The 21,385-nt window shown below is 42.3% G+C and overlaps 1 protein-coding gene and 1 long non-coding RNA gene across 2 annotated transcripts in view; one reads left to right on the forward strand and one right to left on the reverse strand.

Annotated features, from left to right (window-relative positions):
- LOC146973336 (uncharacterized) overlaps positions 1-21,385 on the forward strand; it is a 93,703-nt gene that overhangs the window by 38,906 nt on the left and 33,412 nt on the right. The gene's annotated exons all lie outside the window — the stretch shown is intronic.
- Positions 1,556-4,294, reverse strand: nkx1-2a (NK1 homeobox 2a). The gene is made up of 2 exons (XM_085798997.1): positions 3,595-4,294; positions 1,556-2,261 (listed from the first exon to the last, which is right to left on the reverse strand). Exons 1-2 carry the CDS (start codon positions 3,809-3,811, stop codon positions 1,618-1,620), a joined length of 861 nt encoding a protein of 286 aa, XP_085655123.1. The 5' UTR covers positions 3,812-4,294; the 3' UTR covers positions 1,556-1,617.

Below are 21,385 nucleotides of genomic sequence, written 5' to 3' on the forward strand. Positions count from 1 at the left end.
GAGCACTGTGACCCCTGTAGGGACAGAATGAATGTTTTGGTTTTTAACTTTATTATGTATGTATTAATGTATGCATGCATGTGTGTCTAGTAATTAATTAATTTCCTGCAAGTACCCAATCAATTAATAAGAGCAGCATTTAATGTTTCCAGGTTGTGGGAAACTACGCTCCAGTATAGCATCACTCCTTGATTAATTTGGCCTCCTCTCTGGTTTCTCATTTCATAGCTAACCCCATGACTGCAGTTATAAATGTTAGTAAGTCACAGATAAAGGGTCAAACATCTCTCAGTTTCTCTCCAAAGCGATCAATAAAAGTTTTTTAATGGTTTGTTTATTGTTGCACAGCCTGTGGGTTTCCTTTTTCAAAGGCAAAGCAAATATTCTGGCAGAGGAGGGTTTTCCCACAACCTGGCAACCCAAATATTGTTCTTATTTATTGCTTATAACTAATCTATTAAACATTTATAAACGGTTTCTTCATCATTAGTAAACTGACTGCTGAGAAAACCTTTAGACATGGTACTGCATGTTGGACATGAATGCATTTTGGTCATTTATACATTTACTTCAATGTACTTAGAGGGACAGCATGTTAACTGTAAACACAGGATTTGTTTTAGGAAACTAGAAACTAGCTGCTGGCATATACATATAAAATACTTTTAATAAATGATTAACTAGCCCAATACTTTATTTGTTTCTAACCCTCAGCTACTTGAAGGGATGTAGATAATTACTCTCTGCCACTTTAGAGAAAGGCAATTGGTGCTGATTTAATTTGTTCTTCAGTGTGTTGCTGTTAAGACTTAAACATTAGAGTCATTTAATTGCTTGGAGGCTTAAGTCATTAGTAAGGTTTCTCACTTTACTTCAGGTAAAAGCTGAGGCCTTGTTGACCAGGAGATGGCAGCATGAGTCATTTTAGATCATCCACCTTCATTACCAACTTCCTACTGATTTCACCTTTTGCCAAATTGATGTTGAGGTTGATACAAAATGTCACATGATTCATCCTTATTTGAAATGTGTTTAGTTGATAATACGCAAGCCACACACACACACACACACACACGCAGATGTTTTATGTTTTTTTAATTAAGTTACACTGATAATGTTGCATTAATGGCAACAGACGTGAGCTGTGCAGGAGAGGTAGAAACACAGCTGGGTGTTGGATGGTTGCACTATATGCCACGCTGTGAAATGTAAAACACACCGATGCAGAAAATGATCCTGTATGAGCTGTAATATAAACACACAGTGTGAACAGGGGTGTTTCAGGGAACACAGTGACACACAGTCAGTGCATAGTGGAGCAGTGTGAAATGTTTAGATCATTGTTGGGCTCAGCTGCAGATCACATATTTTGGCATTTTGTTGAAGTCCTGGAAAGACTGAGACTTTAATAATGTAATAAAACTCCTTTCCAAATAAACCATGATAATAAGAGGATGGAACAAGAAACCTTGTACAAACAGGTGCTTTTCCCCTCCTCACTCTGTAGAACACGACCTGGCCTCGGTGCAACAGCCACAATGAGTCCGGGCAGCTGATTACAGTCATTTTGTCCCAGTAAAAGTGTCGCCAGCTGCAACATGTCAGTCTTGGCCTCTTTCATAGATGTGGATTAAAATAATGAGTCGGCTGCACGAATCCACTGGACATGAAGGGATGCAGGAGCCCTCCGGTGGATGAAAGTGGAACAGCACCGGCCGTGTGGAAGATCACATTCCCAGAGCTGAAGTTGGGGAAAGTTTGGTGGAAGCTGGTGGCGGCGGGGTTTGACCCACAGGCGGCCTGGTTCGGACTGACGGTCACCAGGGAGCCGGGGCCGGGCTGCAGAGTGCTGTCCGCCCCGGGGTTCTGCTTTTTCCACTTGGTCCTCCGGTTCTGGAACCAGATTTTCACCTGGGTCTCGGTCAGACTCAAAGACAAGGCCAGGTTTAGTCTCTCGCACACGGACAGGTACCGAGTGGCGCGGAACTTGTTCTCCAGAGCCACCAGTTGCTCGTAAGTGAAGGCTGTTCTGGCGCGCCGCGGTTTGGCGCAGGCCTGGTCCTGGCGCCGCCGCTTGTGCTGTGAGGGGAGCTGCTGCTGTGGGGTGGTGGTGGTCGCCGGCTCTCCATCCTCCTCCTGCTCCCCGGTGAGGCAGGGGTCTGGGTCGGGGTCTGTGTCGGTCGGCGGGGAGAGCAGAAGAGGGTCGGCTACGACTGCATGATGCCTGGAGGCTGAGGAGAACTCATCTCCTGTCTCTTCCCCTGGAAATAAAAGAGGAGTTAGTTCATATCCAACATCAAAGGGACCATGTGAGGAATCATATGGTGTCAGGGAGAAAAGTCATATTTCATCTCCAGGTCAAACTGTGTAAAGTTTAAGTTTCAGCCATTTAAGGTAGACAGTCTAGACTCTAGAGCCTGTCCATATGTCTGCAAGTGGCAAAAGCTTTTTCACTGGATGGAATTCAATGCTTTGAACATTGAAGCAGCATTTTACATTAAAGCTTGACTTTTATGTTGATTTTTTTAAGGTGATCATTAAACTATTGTTTCAAGAAAAAGACACAACTTCCTTATTGTAATGCAAATTTAACAAAGTAATATAAAGTGAATTCATAGGGGGAAAGGCCCAAAAGTAAACGTGCTGAATTGGCCGTGGTGCTGAGGACAGCTCCTCCTGACCACAGAGGCCAGATGTCAGATGTAAAAAAGCTAAAGGCCTCGAGGCACATCAGAGTTAGAAATGTATCTTCATTGTGCAGTAATGTTCCTCTTTGTCCAGTCTGAACTGGAGTTTGAATACCAGACACAGGAGGTGCCTGTATGGTTGACATCTGTGAGGTGTTTGGTGAGGATGCTGAGGTCGTCCGAGCGGAACGGAGCAAAGACTCACGGGAGGAGGTGGGGGACTTGGTCACTAATCCTTAAATAATTTATAAACCACACAGCGCCTCAAATGTCATGTTGCGGAAAGAAATCCCGTCTAAATCCAGCTCCGCCACCTCAGCCGTGACGTGCTAATGGAGTTTCATATTTGCGGGCGGATCGATAAATGTCATCTATTTAAAGGGAAGTTTTAATCGAACGATATTTAGGATCAGACATGGATGGGGTGTGAAGTTTGTACCTGCAAGGTGCTGGAGGGAGATATGCAGGATGCAGTAATGGGATATCGATCAAAGCGCGCAGAGGCATCCTCAATGGGACGATTTAAACAATTATCTGGCCTGCCTGTCCCAGTGCCAATCACACGCTGGGGCTCTGGGAGCAAGCCTTTGTGGCTTCCTTGAAAGGAAACGCAGCCTTGGAAATTAAGGGAAGGTCATACAGAGATGACAGTAAATCTGATAGAAAATAGCGTCTAGTTTGCAGGTGCAAGTCTAGACCCAGAAAAAACAGTTTTTTATTGTTGGATCGCTGTATAGAAATTAATTTTATCCATGCGGTTTTATTTTACAGCGTTTGGACACGACGAGTTCTGGATACTTTTAAATAATTGGCATATTCAGAACAATATACAACATTACATTGTATGTAGCGTATATTTTTGATACATAGGCTGAGAAGTCGTGGTAAAATAGTGTGTTTTCTCTACCTGATTTCGTGAGTTCAACTCTGAAGTCTCCGCCTGCTGTGCTGTCCGACTCCAAACTTGTTCCCTCTGCGTCTGGCACGGAAAACTTCTCCTTGGCGATGGAAAGTTCGTTCACCCTTTTGCTGTTGAATTTATTCGGATCCAATATATCAATTATAGAAAAGGAAATTTTGTGACTGGACGTCATTGTCACTCCACACTCCTTGGCTTCCAGCATCCTTTATACAGACAGAGCCTCAAAGAAGAAAAAATGACGGACGTGCGTAATTACGCGTGTGGAGAGGAACTTCTCATAGTTTCGCCGACTTCTCGTCTTCAAGCTTCATGAAGCCGGATTAGTGGTGATGATCCCCCCTCGGAGTGTGGACTTGGCTCCCCTGCTTCTGTCAGTCAGTCTTGCAGCGTGAATGAGATGACCGGAGCGCGGTCTTTAAAGCGTCTGTCCCCCACTCTCTCAGCCAGACACGTGACACAAACACTATTAGTGTTTCACACGACCACCTAATGGGCTCAAAGCATTCGTCGATAATCACCCATATCATTAAATTCAATAATCCACGACCTGAAAGTAAATTGGGCACAGATGGCACTTGATCCATATCAGAGATCGTCCTGTCTCCCTAAATTGGACAATTTTAGATGCTGTACTGTCAGGAAGGGGATTTCGTGTCCCCTGAGCAACAGAAAAACTTTCCCTTAATCGAAACCAAACGGTTTCTGCTTACAAACTGCTGACTATTTGTGGAAATGTTGCAGCAGCACCAGGTTTCCTATCAGTGCATAGCATAACTTAGTTTTATATTAAAATATAAAAGTACTGAAAGGTCACTATAATATTAACTATTGGAGGCGTCAGTAATGAGCACAGATGTTAGTAGATGCAGTAACTGAAAAAAGAGAATCAAACACATTGAATATATATAAGAGATATTTAGGTGTTGATATAACATTAGGCAATAAACAGCTGAAGATTATTTCCAGCCACTATATGTTGCTTTTCATAAACTGATGTGATGTTTTTAAAGTGGTATCATAAAAATGTATAAATACAGGTCTCTTTTGTTTTCCTTATTTCCTGAATTTCATCTTTTCTGGTTGTTATTGTTATTTTTATGATAATAACATTCCCAGCCTAGCATTTCCAGTATAATTTACACCGCATTGCAGCACATTGCGGCACATTTCATATAGTTTAATGACAGAGAACCAGGCCTGAGATGGAAAGGTTTGTTGTGTTTTTGATTTGGAGAAAATGGTTTATGCCCCATTTCCCTGTCCTAGTATGGTAATAGTCCATGTCAAATGACAGTAACATCCACTTGCTTATTAGAGAAAACTGAGTGAGGATGTGACGGACTCAAAGGATCCCTGATGAATTACTATTCTACCTGCATCTTTAAAACATTCAAAGCCAAATTGCAGCTGCACAATGAATACAGCTGATTGTTTTCTCACCTCAGGTAATAGATTTATATTCACAATCAATCGGCTTCGTGGTCACTGCTATTAGTATTCAATATGAAGTGACATAGGGTTGTTTAAAGCTTGATGCCTGGTGATGGCTAAAATGGTGAAACCAGCAGAGGATCAATATTCTCAGCAGGTGTCCAATACAGATAAAACCTGATGGCTACACACAGACATTTTGGATACTGGAAGACCAAACCAGTAGCTGCAGCAACACAGGAGGGGTTTGTTAGAAGTCTCCTTTAGCTTCTCTGTCTCTGAATGACCCAGATTATGTCGGTTTTCACTTATTGCATTTCTTATTGTTTGCTTCAAATTGCTTATTGTCGTTTTGTGGAATTAGAAAAGGTTCAAATTGGTGATAAAAATGTACTTTTTTCTTCTGCCAGCTGGTGTAACTGTTTATGCATTAACATATTTTACCATAGAAGCCTGTGAGGTCTACAGTGTGTGTGAGAGACAGACAGACAGACAGAAGGCAGAGGGGACATTTTTCTGTTTTTTAGTCCTGTCCAGTGTTAGTAACATGGGGGATCACATCGTGTTTACACACTGTTAAAAGGTCTCACATTCCTCCCTATACAATTTCCTGTGTCACCTATACAGTTCAGGGTGATTACTCTGCTACATTGAGGTTTCATTGCTACTCAGTCATAGTCTGGTGGACTGGCATGGTGTGTAGTAGTTACATAGTCAAACATTTGTTAAAGCCGCCCCTACGGGGTGTCTGCATGTCACCATTTGCATGTGTATGGCACTTGCACAGCCATTACTGTAGCCCCTCCATATGAATAGAGCCCACTGCACACTGGAGGTTTACAACTTCCTACGAGAAAGCCCAGTGGCTGGACATCTGTTTGTGTGGGTCAGTGGGACAAAGGGACCGAGCCCCGAGGACAAAGAGGCCCTCAGGTAGACTTCAGACAGCGGGAACAGCAGCTGGCTCAGCTCCGAGTCTGTTGGGGCCAGAGCGAGACTCCACAGAGGAGGAGAGGCCCCTGTCGGACACCGCAGGGAGCCAAAGAGACACACTTCCATCCAAGACCTCCCTCCAGGGTCAATAAAGTCATCACTTCACAGGGGAGGCTGCCCCCAGTCTGCTAAACGTCAGATAATTTGTCTAATGGCAGGAGTGGCATTATAAGCTGCAGGTCTACTCACAGACTGTGGTGTCTATTGTTTTCTCTGAAGTCCTCCACTGTCTCCCCAGCTCTCTTGTTAAGTGGGACTCAAACAAAGGCTCAGAAAGTGTCTGGTGGAGCATCAAGGGAGGCTGTTACATCCTCTGTGTCAGATTCCTTAACTTTGTAGTTGGGGTTTCTGTGGTTTTTGCATATTTGGGCCTGTTGTTGCACATTTTGTGCAAAGCATCACATTATGCCTGCAAATCTAGCCTCACAGACGCTAGCATCGCTGTACATCTATAGTCTTGTTTACATTATAGTGGCTATTTAAATGTTTCTCTGTTGCTGTTTGTGGTTTTTCTTACCTGGAGTGGCTGTTGATGAGAAGAAGAGAAAAGAACTTGGACTACGTCTTTAGATTGGAGGTTATGAGTCACTACTGCAAGATAACGAGAAAGGTTGTGGCTAGGTGGTGAGCATGCTAACTTCAGGCGAGTGGAAAACAGATGCTATCAAAATCAGTGAGTTGACATTGGTGACATTGGTTGTTTTCCAGTGCTGGAGACGGTTTAGAGTAGAGAAATAGTTGCTACTGCTGAACTGATTTGTTCTAGACTGGTACAGTAGGTAAACAGCTGTTAATGCTAACTCTTCTGCAATGTCACATTATCGTCTTGTGGTAATTGCATTTGCAAGCAGGAATAATTGTGAATATTCTTCCACCTTGCTGCACTCAAATGCATTTGACATGTAACTAATGTCTTCCATGCATGAAGCTTCTTTTCACAATACATCTTGAAGGTAACACCTGCAACCCATCAATGTAACTTTGACATGAAAAAGCAAGGACTAATGAATAATCCCTGATGTATTACAGAGCTCAAACAGCTTTTTCATGTTCATTTTCCAGCTGTGACATGAAACCACCCTCAGAATTAATGGTGGCCTTTCATTTGGAGGACTGTCAGCACAACTTAGCGGTTAATTGGCTACAACTTGCAAAATCTCCAGCTTGTACATTTAACACCTCCCCTGTGCTTGTCTTTTAATCTGACCATTTAGAGGCAGTTATCTCGGAGTATTGAATCCTGCCGCTACCTGCGTCTCTACTTTATCTGCGCTCAGAGGCCATTGGCATTGATGTGTGCCAGTATAGATCAATACAGTACAATCTTCCTCAACGGGCATAAAGCTTCCCTCATTTTTGCCAAGTCTCTCCTCCGGATGCCGGTGGGTTTTTGCCGCCAGCGCTCCTTTCAGTTAGACCCCTGTGTTTGTTTGACTCTCTCTGACAACAAGGTCAGTGGCATTGCCCAGTAATTGTCCTAACGGCCTGTATACCTGTTGGGTGGAGGCGAGTAATGAGAGTTTTTCATTACGGGCGGGACGGGTGAGTGCGCCTGGCAGATGCTGACAGGCAGCAGATGTGTAAAGTTGGGGGTGATTTGTAAAGGGGTCAACTGCATCACAGAGGAGATGGAGGGCGATGTGGGGCTCAGGGTAAATTATGCTGAGGGACACTGTCAGTCATACTGCACCCCTGTCACAACAAGGTAAAGGTCAGTTCAAGCGCTGATGTTCTCAACTAACAGTCCAGCACGGTGTGACCATGTCGGCAAACTTTCCCCCACATACAGACGTGTTCAGCTCAGTATGAATCACTTCCCTTTAAACATTTTTCTAGTTTAGTTTACAGATTAAATAAAAAGTTCAAATTCATATGTGGTTGTTATGTTATTTGATGCTTCATATGTGGTTGTCCTTGTCTCAGCCAATATCAGATTTGATGCAACAAAAGTCATGTCTATGTCTAAGTCTATGTCATTTTTGTGTAGCATCCATGCAGAAGGAAAACAGTCATTTGCCCTGGATCCTGTCTCATTAATGACACACACTTGTATGCACTGCTTTCCTCAGGCATTCACGTGTCTTTGCAGATATACATGGATTCAGAAATCAATGGAAATGATCCTCAGTTATTAGATAGCGTCGGGTGTCCAACCGAGGATCAGGGCATTTATTGTATTGTATTCCTCCAGTCCCGTCTCATTGATAATGGTATAATTATTAAGACAATTAAATACTAAGAAGGATTACTTAGTGAAAGACTATGGAAAGATAAAAGCACAGGCACTGGATGCAAAGTGACGTTATCTTAACCCAGTGTCTGGGCTAGGACTTTAGATTGTTCACTCTGTGAATTAGGCTACATGGGTATATTTGGCGAGCTTGTCTTGTCCACATAAAAACAGCAATTACAGCCACATGGAGGCGAGTGTTGTGGTGAGCAAGAGTAGAGTGAACATAATGAGAAAAACCAAGAGAAAATGGACAGAAAGTGCTGCAGCTGCCTGTTTTTGCACATGGCTCAGGCCTGTCTGTAATGGCTCTGTGGTGCCTGGCATCTGCACAAGAGCGTACTGTCACTCAACGCGAGCATTGATTAGCCATTGTTCTGAGAAGGTCACATCATAATTCATTAACAATAATTAGTCCCGCAGTGCCACCTGCACTCCTTCTCCCGATTGCCCGGTTAAATTACGAGCAACCATCACGGTTCACGCGTGGAACAATGAAGATGTATCCGCAACGTAAAGGCAAGAGCTATTAGTTACATTATTTAAATGGACCTGTTTAAACCTGGGGAGCTGTCTTTATGAAGGGCAATTAGGCACTAACCATAATTGATAATTCGTGCTAATTACAATTAGGAAATATAAATAGTGGGTGTAGGATTAATCATCATTGTGGTTAAGCGGCGAGCCATGGTGCAGGCTGGGTAGGTGTGATGGAAGGCAATGGATTACGCCCCATTCATCTCCATCTAGTGCAGAAACAGATTGTGTTTGTCCCTTTATATTTCTCCATTGACCGTTATCTCTTTTTTTTTTTGCTTCTGTGCCCTTGCGAAATAGTCCACGAGGTTGTGAAACTGTGTGAGTGTAGTTAGTGAGCTGCAGGTGGAGAGAACAGTGACGTTACTGGGAGGACTGGTGGCTTTTCATCCATCCTCACACTGAAATGAAATGATGACATGAAACAAGTCGAACAGAGGTGGTGCTACTGAGCAAGAGCTCTGGTCGTCAAATCCTTTGTTTCTTATAACTCAGGCCTGGTCAGTTAGCAGAACGAGTTTGATACTGTAGTTTTACTTTTAATAGAAGTGTAAAGTTGATATTTGTTTTATTTCAAGTTCAGCAGAGAAATATTTTTTTGGTGATGTATCCATTTTGCAGATTTTGTTGAATATGTACACATCCTTACCTGATACTGTTTTCCTTCTGTACACACTGCCCCTCAAGGTTTTTCTGTCAAATATTTTAAAACCAGCCCTTACCTGGCCTTTCCTTCTACAGCTGCTTGTATAAAAGCTAAAGCAACCGTTCCTCAATACATTGGAGAGTTATTCATATGATTTTTCTTGTAGGGAACAAGCAGTGATGGTTGTCGACTGGCAAAAGCTTCAACCTTCTTTGTCCTCTGAGCGGCGTTTTGTCTTCATGGCAGATCAGACGCTACAGTGGACACTATCAGGAAAAAGATGAGATGAGCCAGGGATAGCTAGGTAGCATGCTCACCGCAGTTAACAAAAAGACGTGATGGCGTCAAGATGTAACATTGGTACTGCTCTATAAGGCTACAGACAGCTCTTGTATTCAGATCTTAATGTTAGATATAGCAACAGCAGATAGCCACAAGCCTTGTCTGATTTATTTAACATATAGAGAAATTACTTAAAAAGAAAAAAAAATCTGTTTTCTTGTAGTTTTTTTCATAATTCAAAATATAACAAATCCTTAATTATGTTGTTTTGGGGTCAGTGTAATGATAAAAGGGAACCAAGATGCCTTGTGAACACCATGGTGCTGTTCACAGAGCTCCAGGTCACATTTCAGATTAAAACGTGGCCTTTCACCTCTAATTAGACAAAGGCTCCCCGAGGGTCACCTCATCTGACCTTTGAACTTGAGATCTTGGCCAAAGGTGCTTGATCTGATCCAGCACGTTCACTTGCCTCACAGTGCATGATGACAACATCACATGGCATAACAATGAGATGTCACCTATTCTCTTTCATACAGAGAGCTTCAGGCTATTATACGTCTTGTCTTGTTTGTATGCGACGGTTAGATTTAAACTAAGTCCAATTCATCACCAATGCTAAGAGAAGACGCCATGTCAACTCAGCCATGCATGCGTGTGTCTGCAATCTAAACAACGGCGCGGATAAGTCAACATGCACATCAATTGCCAACGAGTGTCTTTGGTCTTTGAAGAGACAACAGTCTGATTTAAATACAAATACCAAGCTGTCTTAGCTGAGCAAACAAACAAATGGAAATGATCAGACTGGCCTCTGCTGTAGGTATGTAGGCATGTTGACTCAGATGTGCCCCCATTAGGCTTTATTGCTTTATTCACAAGGGATTTGAATTAATCATTGGTCTTTGTACGTGTGTGTGGTGTGTGTGTGTGTGTGTGCGTGGGGACAAAAAGAGGAAGACGTTGCTTTATTCTTCGCAGTCATGAGCAGATCCCAACCTGCTCTGCTGCATGCGTGTATATAACATGGTTTTAGTAAACGGGTGAATAAAGTGACAGGAAAAATAATGATTTATGGTAATGAAGAGCAGATTCTGTGCAGTAAACGTTCAGCTCTGCTTTTTCTCTATTATATATCTCATCTATTGTGTCTTTCTACTTATTCTGTAGCTCTTTGGTATAAGTAAGAAATCAAATTATAATAGATAATATTAAATACCTGAATAATCCATCAAAAACATGAATTAATAATTCATTCAACCTTTATTTTTAACATGGGAATATATTTATAGAGACCAGCCTACACAGGAAATACCAATGTTTAGCCTAAGTAAAAGTGACCGGAAACAAAAACACAATGAAAAAATAGATCAACGATAGAAGCCACAAAAATATTCAGAGTAAACAAAGCTTAAACAGGAAGTGGAAAGACTTCATGTGTCCTTAGGATAAAAGTAAAGAAAGTTTTGGATTATTTCATGTTGCAGATCAAGGATTAGTCATAAATAAAAACTACAATAAATGTTTCAGTTTAATATAAAACTCAACACAAGCTTATGTTTAGCTTATGTCAGGCTATTGTCTTTCCTGTACTTTTATCTGATGTAGTCCAAAACGGCTTCCTCGGTGTCTTTCATGTCATGGTCTTCAGATGGGGGCCCCTGCTCTGTGAGGCCCCCCCACCGGCAGCAGGCGGCTGGTGGTAATTGCTACAGTGAGAGCTGGATCAGTGGAGCTACTCTAATCAATAAAGTCTTCATCAGCCATTTCCCCTGATGATTCTCCCTCATTTCTCCCTTAATTGTTCTTTTTCATCAAACAAGGTCTGTGCCGTGAGCGTGTGTGTGTGTGTGTGTGTGTGTGTGTGTGTGTGTGTCTTTGTATGTTTGTGTGCTCCCTCTCAGTGGAGCGCCGCTAACAGATTGCTAATGGAAGTTGGGCTGCAAACAGCGGAGGGAACCTTTGCCTCCTATAACTAGACTGTGACCTCAGTGGGAGGAGGATTACTGTTGATCCAGGCTCAAGCTTCCCCAGAGCAGCTTCACTCCTGACACTGAGCTCGACCACTGACTCAAATAAAGACCTAAATATGTTCAGGGGACAGATCGGGCTGCACTGTGCCTTAATCCTGAGCAATAAACTGGAGTGTAGCTCCAGCCTTGATGATGAAGCCTGACATCCAGCAACAAAGCTTAAACAAACACATGGCAATAAACCACAACCACATGTTTTAATAAATGCATTGATACAGATGAAATGGCAATAAATCTACTGGTCTAAACACTGAAATGCATGTTGTAAATGATCAGCCCCCACAAAACGTACAGTATATCACCTTTATACATGCAGACAGATTCAGTTCATAAGATATCAACCTCTGCTGTTAGTTCAAAATAATGGAAATACCTGTGATTTTGTGTTTTCCAACTATTTCCAAGCTTTCCAAAGCTATTTCCTGAGACACCTTCTGGGAGGACTGATGAATTACTGATGGAAGAAAAACTGAAAATATGTTTCTGTTTTTGTCATTTGGTCACAGGTGTGCTCAACACAGACCAACAACGGATAGAGAAAGAATCAGACAGGTAAATGAATGTCTTACTGGCATTTCTTTTAATATTAAAAGCACATTTTTCCAACTCATTTTTGATTCTGCTGGCTCTCAAAACTCAAAAAATCCACTATATTGCTAGATATCTCTATTTGTAAAATGTATATTTGTAATGTAAGTTTTCAAGCTTAACATGTTGAACACATTAGTCGGTGTTCACACTGCGCTGTAACCTTCATCCCCTCACTGCTCTGGCCCATGACTGCCACGAAGAGTCGGAAATGATTGGGGGATAATTGTTTTCCTGTCGCACTTATTGCCCTTCTGTGCTAGTAAAACGGTGTGGGTCCTCTCCTTCCCCAAGAGGGAGGAGTCGCTTGCTTTCATAAGGCGTCTCTCCCGGGTGTCTGGCTCTGCAGGCATCACTGCCCATGTGGAGCATCAGCAATCAAAGGACTTACTCCAGTGAAGAGGGAGGAGTGGTAGAAAATAAAACAGCTCCTTGTGTGTCTTTCAGGTAAATATACTTCACAGCACTGACAACAAACTATTTGAGTTTGTCTGTTGTGATCTCCCTCGTGTGGTTTGACACAGATGATCCACATCAACGCCTTTTTAATATGCAATCATTTAATGAGTCCCTGGCGTTCACACAGTTCTGATTAAAATAAAAATATAAAAAACAGAAAGCCTGAAATAAGAAACGCTGTTGAGCAAAGACTTCACAGATTTCAATACAGTCAATGCACATTAACAATTCTTCACTAAATCCTCCACGTTAGCTTTCGCCCATCGCCAGTAATTCTTTCAAGTTGAGCTGAGGATCATCTGCCAGAGGGGCTGCAGGTCATTAGCCACTCTTAATAACACATGACAAGACATTCCCTGAAATTAAAACGGACTGCCATCACTTTAACCTTATCGATTTCACACCTGCAGTACAGAGCAGGGAATAAAGCAGCTCTGAGAAATAGCCACTGCCAATTATCACTGTGCACATTATTGGATACTTTGTGCAAAGTCACTCACGCTACAATTGGATATTATTATTTAAGTTAAAAGTTATTTCCCTTTGTATTAGAGGATATTATAGGAATAATAATACAATATCACAAGTACACATGCCTTTGTTGAGAGTTTTCTTTTAACTATCTGAGTTTCGTTGAGTAAGAATTAACTGACATCTTTTAGAAAGTAAAACTTGTATTAAGCTTAAAGTTTTGAATAATTGCAGGGTTGGAAAAAAAACATCTGTTCTTCTTCTGTGCAGGAAAACAGCTAATTTTGCCAGCAGAGCACAACACGCAGTGACAGGATTCATGCTGCAGTGGCGCTCTGCCATAACAATAAATACGCCCTTGATGAATCTGTCCTATATGATGATTTATGGAACCTTTAGGGCTGTTGACTTACAGGGCTATATTCAGAAAATTAGATTTGAGTTGTCTAACAGCCGGACCACTCATCTCCTCAGTAAACTGCAGTAGATTGTGCAGACGTGGGTTTTATCGACATATCCCATTACTGAAGTCTTCACGTTTTATGACCATTTCCATAAATTCTGTCCAGGACAATCTCCGCTCTCCGTGGGGGCTGATGGAAAGATCATCTCGGGACTGTCGTTTGACGCTCCAGCACCCTCTCACATACTCATTTACACACACACACACACCTATACACACACACCTATACACACTACACTATGAGCTTTGTGGCCCACTCTTCTCCCTCTCTCCCTCTCTCCCTCTCTCTCTGTCTATCTCATGATCAGTGATGCCCCCCCTGCTCAGTGATGGAAATGATTCAGACTCTCCCAGACGTCAAGGGAGAGGACGCGGGAGTGTTGAATGAGTTTACAGATGATGAGAGTCTTAGTTCAGGTCAATCTGTATTTACAGCTCAATCACTTAACAGAGCGCGCCTCTCTATTAGACCTCTATCTATCTGGCTGGGTGACAGTCAGCAGCAAATAGAGCAGTAGAAGGGACAAGGAGGGCAGATGATAAGACCTCTGGGACGCTGAGAGCGCTCTCATGGGGTGCTAACTCCATTTTCCTCCCATCTCCACGCCTCTATTAATCCATTTATTGGCAAACATTAAGTTATTGATCAATTACAGCCCATGCTCCTAATTAAAAAGGATGGGTAGTCATGGATTTCACCAGCAGTGCCTGTTCAGCAGTTTTACTTTGGTTTGCAAAGACAAAACAATTGAAATCAAGCCGTACTTATTATTACGTCTTTACTGTTGGTTTGTCTCAGTTAACGCAACATGACAGAACGCTGAATCATACTTCTCGACACATATGGTACAATGTTTTGTTTATTTCAGCCAATCGTCATTAAAACCAGTGCAGCGTGAAAAGGGGATTTTAAACCTTTTACACACGAGGACCACAAAGGACAATTTAGTCCAGCCTGACTGTAAAAAGTTGATTGATGCAAATTAGTAAAATGAAAACAGATTATGTAGATAGTTTTGGTTTTATTTGGTCAGACTTCTGCCTCCACTACAGGATCCTGTGTAGTCCCTTCCTCAACGGATGAATGAAAGGACCTTTGGGATCATTTTAAATGCTTTAAGTGATAAGAAATCCTGAGTATTGTTACATCATCTGCTTTCTTATTGAGCTGCACTCTGCAATTTTCTTTGTTTTTTTTTATAATTTTGGGCCAATTTTTATAATATTTGGCCCGTATCACTTGTGTTGTTTGTCAAATAATTTTAGATTTTCATTAATTGTTGTTCCTCTCATGGCCATCAGTGGCAACTTTTTTCCCTATCATTGTAATATTTGAAAGATTAATTCACATTCACATTCATCTGCCACAGTGGGATGAGCTGTTAGTGATATTTTTTGTGTCAGAAGAGGGAGCTGTGTCCTCAGAGATCTCATCCTGATCGTTCCTCAAAGGAGGTTTGAGATTGTGTTTGTTTGCTTAGTTTAAAATAAAATGACACAGAGAAACATTAACAGCTAATGTGCAGGAAAAGTATTAAACAAACCCCCCCCCCCAAAAAAAAAACTGGATTAGAGATTTTTGCTGACAACAAAAGATACAAATCTTAAAGTTAAAAATATATACTTCTGATAAAAAACAACAAAAAAGACATTAGATAAACAAGTAAACATGTATTATCATTAATTTGCTCTATGAGACTTAAGGGAATCTTTAATTTTTATTTATTTTTATTTTTAATTAGGATCATCATTGCTCCTTCTTCTCAATCTGATTATAGTTGACATCTGTTTGTAAAATGTTTAGTAGTTCCCTGGAGATCTGCATGTTTTATTATTGTACTGTAAAAGAATTGATAAAGTGATACATGATAGATAGATTCAATAAATTATATTTTTATATAATTCATTGCATCAATGTCGCATACCAAAGACAGATTACCTTTTTTTAATGATGAGTGCACAAAGTTCAATGCATCAAAAAATAAAACAGAACAAAATAAAGTCATAAAAATCTTTTATAATATAATTTAAATGTGCCTGTGCAGTTTGTGGATTCATGACCTCTGCACATATTAAAGTAAAATGCTGCCATCTGCTGGCTCTGCTCTGTAATGAGGTGTTACACCCTGCGTTGGCTTCAGTGCTTTCCCACAATTCCTTGGTATTTTGGTCTTTGGATTGAAGCTTTACATGTTCAGTGTTACTCACAGCCATAAAACTTACCAAGCCCAAATATTGCTAAAGCGTGCGTGACGGCTTTTATACACATTTGATTGTGTGTGTGTGTGTGGTTGGGCACAGTGAGGTTACTGGTTGTACCTATTAAGTGTGAGCGTCACTGGCAGCACAGTTTGTTCCTTCGAGCTGATGAAAGGTGTTGTGCAACAGCCTGTGAAATGATTAGTGGCCCTGACCAGCACGACTGAAGACGAGCCCCTGATAGAAAGGTCAGGATGAGGTTATCAAAAGATATAAACACACACAGACACACACAGACACGCACGTATACACACACACCCTGTCACCTGTGTTTGTTAAACATTATCTGTATTATTCTCTGTCACCTCAGTGGGTAGTTGAAGGAAGGTTAACTGCCATATTGTTGCCTAAGCTGTACACACACACACACACACACACACACACACACACGTATACACACACACACACGTATACACACACACACACGTATACACACAGCTGCCACTGTGACATCAGAGCCGTGCAGCTCTCCACCCTGCTTCATCTCTCTACTCCCACGAAGGCTCTGCCCAGGTTCAAAGCCACGCGCAGTGTTTGACTGTGTCTCCCTGACAGCTGCCTCTCGCCCAGGGTGTTGAATAATCATCGCTGGGCTTATTGGTTTGGTTATGGCTTCTCAAATTTCCTGTCCTCCTGCCAGATAGGCATCTCGATCGCTTTTTACTAGCGCGCACTGCAAGCAAATGGAATTACACTCTAAATATATTGGGTTTCTGTGTGTGTACACTAACGTTGCACTTCGATGCAACTCATAATGTGTTTTTTATTTGTTAGGGGCCTGATGCAGAAGCTTTGGACCGGTGCATAAATAGTTATGTGCTGCCGATCCCAAACCTGTTTATGCCTTTTTATGCTGTATTTCCCAACACTGCTCTGCTCTCTCTCAATTACCTACCTTCAGTGTGTTTACAAAGCCTGGAGGAGCAGACCGGCTGATTAGCTGAGATTATTTTACCAAGTCAACAGCTTGCTTATGAAGCTTTATTCTCCCTACATGCTGAAACTATCAGCTCGTATTAACGCCATTGCACAGCTTTTCAAGTTAATGCTCCAACTTTTCCTAGTGAAAGTGAATCCTGGGGGATTATTTACGAGCGTTGAAGGTAGAGAAATCTGCTGTTCCGTCTCAGTATCAAGTTGCTGCCTTATGATCTGGGGGCTTTGGGATGGACTGACCTCAGTGTCTTTGTCATTTTGAATTAATGCCATTGTCCAAATGTGAATTTCAGGGGAAACGGCTAAAGCGTCTCGGTGCTGCTCCGTCGGCCCAGCCAGAGAGGACCTCTCCCTCTCCCCTGGCAGTCGGCGCCTCATTTCCAGATGTTTTGGATCTGGATCTTCGTCCTCTAAGAGATTCAGCCTCACGTCTTGTCTCTTTCCCTCCCAAGTGTGAGAGATGACCATGTCTCTTCTCCTTTGAGGTGTATGGTTTCTCTCGTGCGTTCTTCTCCTCTCTGTGTGAGGGCATCCTGATGTATAAGAGTAGGGTTTTTGGCTCAGGTCTGTTTTGGTGCAACAGGGTGGTTTCCCCCAGATTCACATGTGTTTACAGTGATTACAGTTCCTGACTTTCCATCTTATAATTTAGCTGCACTGAAGCAGAGTGTAATGATCACAGTATGTCATATGGATCTTGTGCCCGGATAAAAATCAGACTGTTGATGTTTCACAAAGTTGCAGAAGACAAAACACTTCAGCAGCAGTCGCATGAAGTTCAGATTTAGGTAAAACCATAGAGTTCATCATCATCAATTAAAGATTATTATAGCCTAATGGATCACTTACGGGAACGATCATTAATTCTTGTTTAATCAAGGATTACAGGTATTTAATTTTATATTTTTAAATACCATTGACCGGGAGGCGTGTCTGACCCAACCCTGACCCCTACCTCTCATTAATATAGTGTGTACAGTGTAAGTTCACCCCAGAAGACATTTTGATTTGGAAATGAAGAAAGAAGGTTTTATGATAAATAAAACTGCATTTTCTGCATATGTCTTGTCATGTCTGCTGCACCCTCCTCCCCATCCCATCCAGATAAGTGCTGGCTTCCTGTATTGATGTGCCAGTTGTATTATAGCGAGCAGCAGCCACAGACTCAGTGAGACTACACACACACACGCAACCGCATGGACAGAGAAATGGAGAGTGAAAAATAAGAAAAGAGCCAAAGAGTGGGGGAAAAAAGAGAAAGTTTTGTTTTTGTCCTTTGCCCACTTTCAACTGAGGTTGTGTGCCTTTTTGCACACCGTGTCATTTGAATACATGTGATTCCTGAACAGAAGGCCCAAACACAGGGAAGTGAGACCTTTTGAGCCCCCTTCATGTACCTAAGTGAATGGGCTTCTTTGTGCCCATTGAGTGGGATGTTTTCAATAAAAAAGAAAAAAAGAAGCTGGCTTCTTTAGCTTACTGTCATCAGCTGTTAATTATAACAGAGGCTTTGTGTCTAATAACCACTGCCCCGAGGCCGTGGTGAGCTCAGACAAGAAGCCAGACAGACAGTGGCAGAACTAGATTGTGTGGTGGCATCACTTGATGGCAGTTAAGGGAGTCAGCCAAAAAAAATGGAGCATGTGCACACAAAATGTCTATGAAAACACTCCCGGTGTCACGCAGTCACTCTTAGATGTGTGTTAACATCGTAGACGTGTTACCTCTACTGTCGCGTCACATGACACTCACAAAGTAAACACGCAGAGAAACAACTAGGGCATACTCTCCCTCTGTCTCTTTCGTCGTGTACATACGCACACATTCTCATCCAGTGTACACAAACGCAAGTAGTGAACACCGTGTCACCACAGGGATTTACATGTCATGTGCCTCCTCTGTCTGCATTTCTGTTGTTGTTCTAGCAGAGGCCAAGATGTCCCTGCAGGGAAATTGTCAGGACTTTTGTTCAGTGCTGTTAACTGTGGCTGACACGGCATGAATAGAAAACTATATGGCAAACCCTAGTTTTAAATATTGCATCAGTGTCAAACATGACTCTTCACATTTCTTAAATACGCTCCTCTCCTTCTCAGGGTTGAACCGAGGTGGCACCTTTTGTGTGTCGTCTTGTTCTTATAACGCAGCTCACCCCCTCTGATCCCTCCAGCTCTGGCCTATAAACACCAATTTCTCCCCACACCCCTTCTCCCACGGCAGACCTTGACTCATGCACCCCAAGGGGCCACCCAATGTGAAAAGTCAGACACCCCACCCCCACATCTACTCACCCATGACCCCCTAAGACCACAACAGGAACCGCATTCTTTCCTTTGTGGTCACTCTTTCATCCCTCGCCACCGTCGGGGCACCAGAAATAACCTGCAAAGGAGTATTGTGCGGCGGAAAAACGAGGCCTTTTGTTCGGGGCCGTGCCACGACGTGTTGATAAAGTAAACACGTCGTCTTTCTCACTTTCTTTCTGTGCATTTCTGTTTGTATTAATTCCTTTTTATGCACATTTGTGGGAGTGACAGTTGAGGTTGACCAAATACACAGTGTCACCAAGGGAATTCCCCACACAAGCAATGATGATTGAATTTGTTTATAGGTGTGAGTATGTTTGAGGAGTGTCGGTTAGTCAGCACATCTTTCTCCTGTGAGCACAGGATGTTCCATTGAAACTGAGATAATTGTGCGCAGCAAACACACCTAGTTCTGTCTTTGCATGTGGAGTGCTGCAACAGATTTGATGCTTTTGGGACAACAAAAGCTGACGCTCCTTGTAGCGATTTAAAAATGTCAGACCTGCAACTGCAGCTGCCACTCCCGTTGGGCCGACGGCTGCTGCCGCTGCAGCCGTCAGGCAGAGTGAGACAGGATCTGACAGGGCAAGAGAGTATGAGGTGTGGTGTGTTTATCCTTTAGTTAGGCTTCCTTCATTACACACACACACTTCCTGTGTTACAGATAACCCTTTGGAGTCGTGGTAAACATCGCCCCATTTTTCGCATGTATGAGGATGACTCATAAACTGCATACATTTAAAGTTGCATGCATACTTAACAGGCAGATCTAAGCGTGATATCACTCTTGACCTTAACCGTGGTATTTAAGAGGATGAAAAAGTGATTATGTTATTAAAAGATGAGATTAAGCAAATGCTTTATTACTTTTCCTGTGAAATCCCAGGTCCTCCATACAAATCACAAAACAGAAAGTGAAAGACATATTTCATTGATAATGTTTTATAGAATTTTCTCAGGAAAAAAAAAAGATATCGTAATAATAATGATCACAAATTCTTCATGGACTGAAAATGTGATGATGGCCCCAAATTATCGAAACATTCCTTCAAACAATAAATGAAGAGGGATTATGACCTTCTCCGATTTTAAATATCAGCTAAGGGTTCGCTTTGTAAGTTATTATGAAAGAGGCTAAAGTGGCCTGATGTCAGAAGATCTACAAAAAGGGTTTTCACACAGTCACCATATGGATAAGTAGTGATGATGCCAAATACGTAATAGCCATTACACTTTCTCAGTAACTTATTTAACCATCAGAGACAGTCGGGCATCGTAATTGTGTTTCTCATGATCCGGTATTAGCTTAAGTGAGTTATTCTAATAGACTTATGGCATTTTGAGTGTGTGGTAAACCAGGTTACTGGAGTGCGTGAGTTGGAGGAAAAAATCTTTGCACACAGAGATTTCTACTGAACACAATCATTAGTGGGGGGAGCCAGGGGGCGTTGGGGGGTAGGGGGCATGCAGGCGGACAGATGGGAGACAGAAACCTTACACCAAACTGTGGATGAGGAAGGCAGAACCTGTCTGAGCTGTTTAAAGTAGAAGTATGATCAACCTGTTTACTCACTCTTGTATCATCAGTGCTGTATTCATCAGAAAAAGGGATTCAAGATTAAAGCAGATATCAGTGGAATGTTTTTGTTAATATAAGTCCTAAATAGTCCTATTTTCCGTCAGCAATCACTTACATGAAGTATTTCAGCCTAAACACGAGTCTCTCCGTCACTCTGCTCTGCTGTAACCCGAGGAGAAAATTTTCCTTGTGGGATACAAGTGTTATCCAATGAGGGGAGAGAACGGCATGAAGGGCTGTGTGTGCAGCCAAGGGATGCGCGTGAATGTGGTGACGTAGCACGAGGACCAATTGATGCCTGACAAGGGCGGGGGCTGCTAACTCATGGTGCGTTCAAGGAAACTCGTACTTTGTGTTTTTCCTTCCTGTGAAGTCATACCAGTTCGATCTGGTACGAGTTCACGGGTCGGAAGTTACGAGTGGCCGTTATAGGGAACTTTCACAGACAACAGGACTGTAAAAACACGAGCTACGGGTTACCTGGAACGCTACCAAGTCGTAGTTGTGACTTGAAGCTGTAACTTACGGTTTCAAAAGCCTGCCTTGAACACAGCATTAGCCGA

This window comes from Trachurus japonicus, chromosome 15 (genome assembly GCF_045865225.1).
Source record: "Trachurus japonicus isolate A0001 chromosome 15, Traja_1.0".
Taxonomy (NCBI): Eukaryota; Metazoa; Chordata; class Actinopteri; order Carangiformes; family Carangidae; genus Trachurus; species Trachurus japonicus.